General features: G+C 33.2%; 1 protein-coding gene across 1 annotated transcript in view; it reads right to left on the bottom strand.

The window, feature by feature from the left end:
- CEP83 (centrosomal protein 83kDa) overlaps nt 1-2145 on the bottom strand; it is a 106561-nt gene that overhangs the window by 33807 nt on the left and 70609 nt on the right. Inside the window, exons 7-8 of the mRNA XM_012663992.1 lie at nt 940-1076; nt 677-826 (exon numbers count right to left, since the gene is read on the bottom strand). Of these exons, the coding sequence (XP_012519446.1) occupies nt 677-826; nt 940-1076 (287 nt within the window). The remainder of the gene's footprint in view (nt 1-676; nt 827-939; nt 1077-2145) is intronic.

Raw genomic sequence — 2145 nt, 5'->3', positions numbered from 1 at the left:
AAAATTAGTGGAAGAATGTATGATAAGAAAGTACAATGAGAATATACATAGTCTCAAAGTATCATATGGGGAGCCATAATATAGCTATATATTACGGAGGGAAAAAGTAGTAATTTTACAGTGGAAAAATCTGGCAGATACCATCTCAACCAGTGATCTAGGTTAACATCACCAGTTAAGGGGACAAATCATGATCTCCTGATATGATGCATTGAAGAAACATGACTTTGCTTTTTTTTTTTTTGCTAAAAATGAATAACCTAAATTTAATCATGAAGATCATGAAGAATGTAATACAAACCCAAATTGAGAGATATTCTACAAAATAACTGACCAGAATTCATCAAAAGTTTACTATGTTCCAGATTAAAGGAAACTAAAGGCAACGTGTGATCCTGGATTGCATTTTAGACCAGAAAAAGGACATAAGTGGGACATTTGGTAAAATTTGAATAAAGTCAATACATTTGATCACAGTAATGTTTATTTGATTTCCTGATTATATTAATTTTAATTTTTTAGTCTTGATTAATGTAATAGGGTTATATAAGATGTTAATATTTGGGGAATCAGGGTAAAGGGCATATGAGAATTCTTTATACTACTTTTACATCATTTTGGTAACTCTGACATTATTTCAAAATGAAAATTTTTAAAATATATATGCATATATAACCTAATACTCTGAAGTTCCCTTCTGGCCGACTCCTCTGCCATCTGTGAAGCCCGCAATTTCTCTTCACACTGATCCTTCTCCGATTGCCTCAAGACATCATGTTCCACTTTCATTTTCTCTAAATCTGCTAATCTGTTCTCAAGTTCTAACCTAAAACAACAGATGATAATTATGTTACAAGAACAACAATAAAGATGATATGACAGCAAAATGTTTTCATTTGCAAGGAGATTTAACTCAAACTAAGGTAATTAAGTACTTACTTTTCCTCTTGTAATACCACAAGTTTTTGATAACCTTCTTCCTTGGCAGCTTGTACTTTACGTATTAATTCACGATCCTTTTCTACTAAGAGCACTTTGTGGTGTTCAACAGCTGATTTGAGAATCTCATTGTCTGACTGTAATCCTAGTATTTTTTTAAGGAGAAAAACATAATATAGTCAATGTTATTAAGATGAAAAATGACCATTAACAGCAAGTATTCATAAGCCAGTGAGAAAAAAGGATGTAAAAAGTCTCTCTGGATATGTATTCTCAAAGATCCTTACTCACTGGTAAATCCTCTTAAAATAAGAATGAAGGAGACTAAAACTCAAGAGTTAATTTTTCTGTCATTTTATTTAGCACGTACACAAATACTTTTGTAAAATATTATATACATTTACTCATTTGAATCTTGAGAGTTGAGGCAATTAACCTGGATGATATCCAGAGAGGTTTACTTACATCACCTCTAAAGGAGTTGTGACCTAACCTCCAAGACAACATCATAACAAAGCTGGCCAGTGGTACAGTGAATAAAATCACAAAACCCTTCAGAACCTATGATTCCAGCAGAACTGCTAGATTTCTAGCAGAAATACAAATAATATGGAAACTTTCAGGTTTGTCCAATGAATTCACAAATCTCCTTCGTCATGAGATGGCAAGTACTTTGCAGACAGAATAACTAAAGCAAATTCATATCAACTTAAAATAAAAACAGAATGCAGCACTAGATCCCAAACTCTCAAGTTCCTAGGAAAATTTATTTCCTAACCCTACGAAAATGCATGAGTCAACAAGTAGAAATTAACAATAAAAAAAAAATCATTCATAGTAGTTGAGTACAGTGGCACAAGTCTGTAGTCCCAGCTACTTGGGAGACTGAGATGGAAGGATTGCTGGAGCCCAGGAGTTCAAGGCCAGCCTAAGCAACATAGTGAGACTCCATCTAAAAAAAAAAAAAAATCATTATCAACTCTGTCTGAAACTACAGAGGCCAGTTCAACTATAGACCAACTCAAGGACAGCTGCAAGCCAAAGGCAGCTTCTTTAAGTATTTAAGAAAGTTAGAAACAATATAAATTCTGAGAAAACTTGATGAGATGAACAGTCTAAGACAAAATCAGAGCTTAAAAATAAACCCACACTGAAGTAGGCTCCAACAACTAGCCTAAGGTCTACCTAAAAATCAGAAAATATTAA

Source organism: Propithecus coquereli, unplaced genomic scaffold, assembly GCF_000956105.1.
Source record: "Propithecus coquereli isolate 6110/MARCELLA unplaced genomic scaffold, Pcoq_1.0 Scaffold85, whole genome shotgun sequence".
Taxonomy (NCBI): domain Eukaryota; kingdom Metazoa; phylum Chordata; class Mammalia; order Primates; family Indriidae; genus Propithecus; species Propithecus coquereli.
The sequence above is the reverse complement of the archived record's forward strand: the minus strand, read 5'-3'. Positions and strand labels throughout refer to the sequence as shown.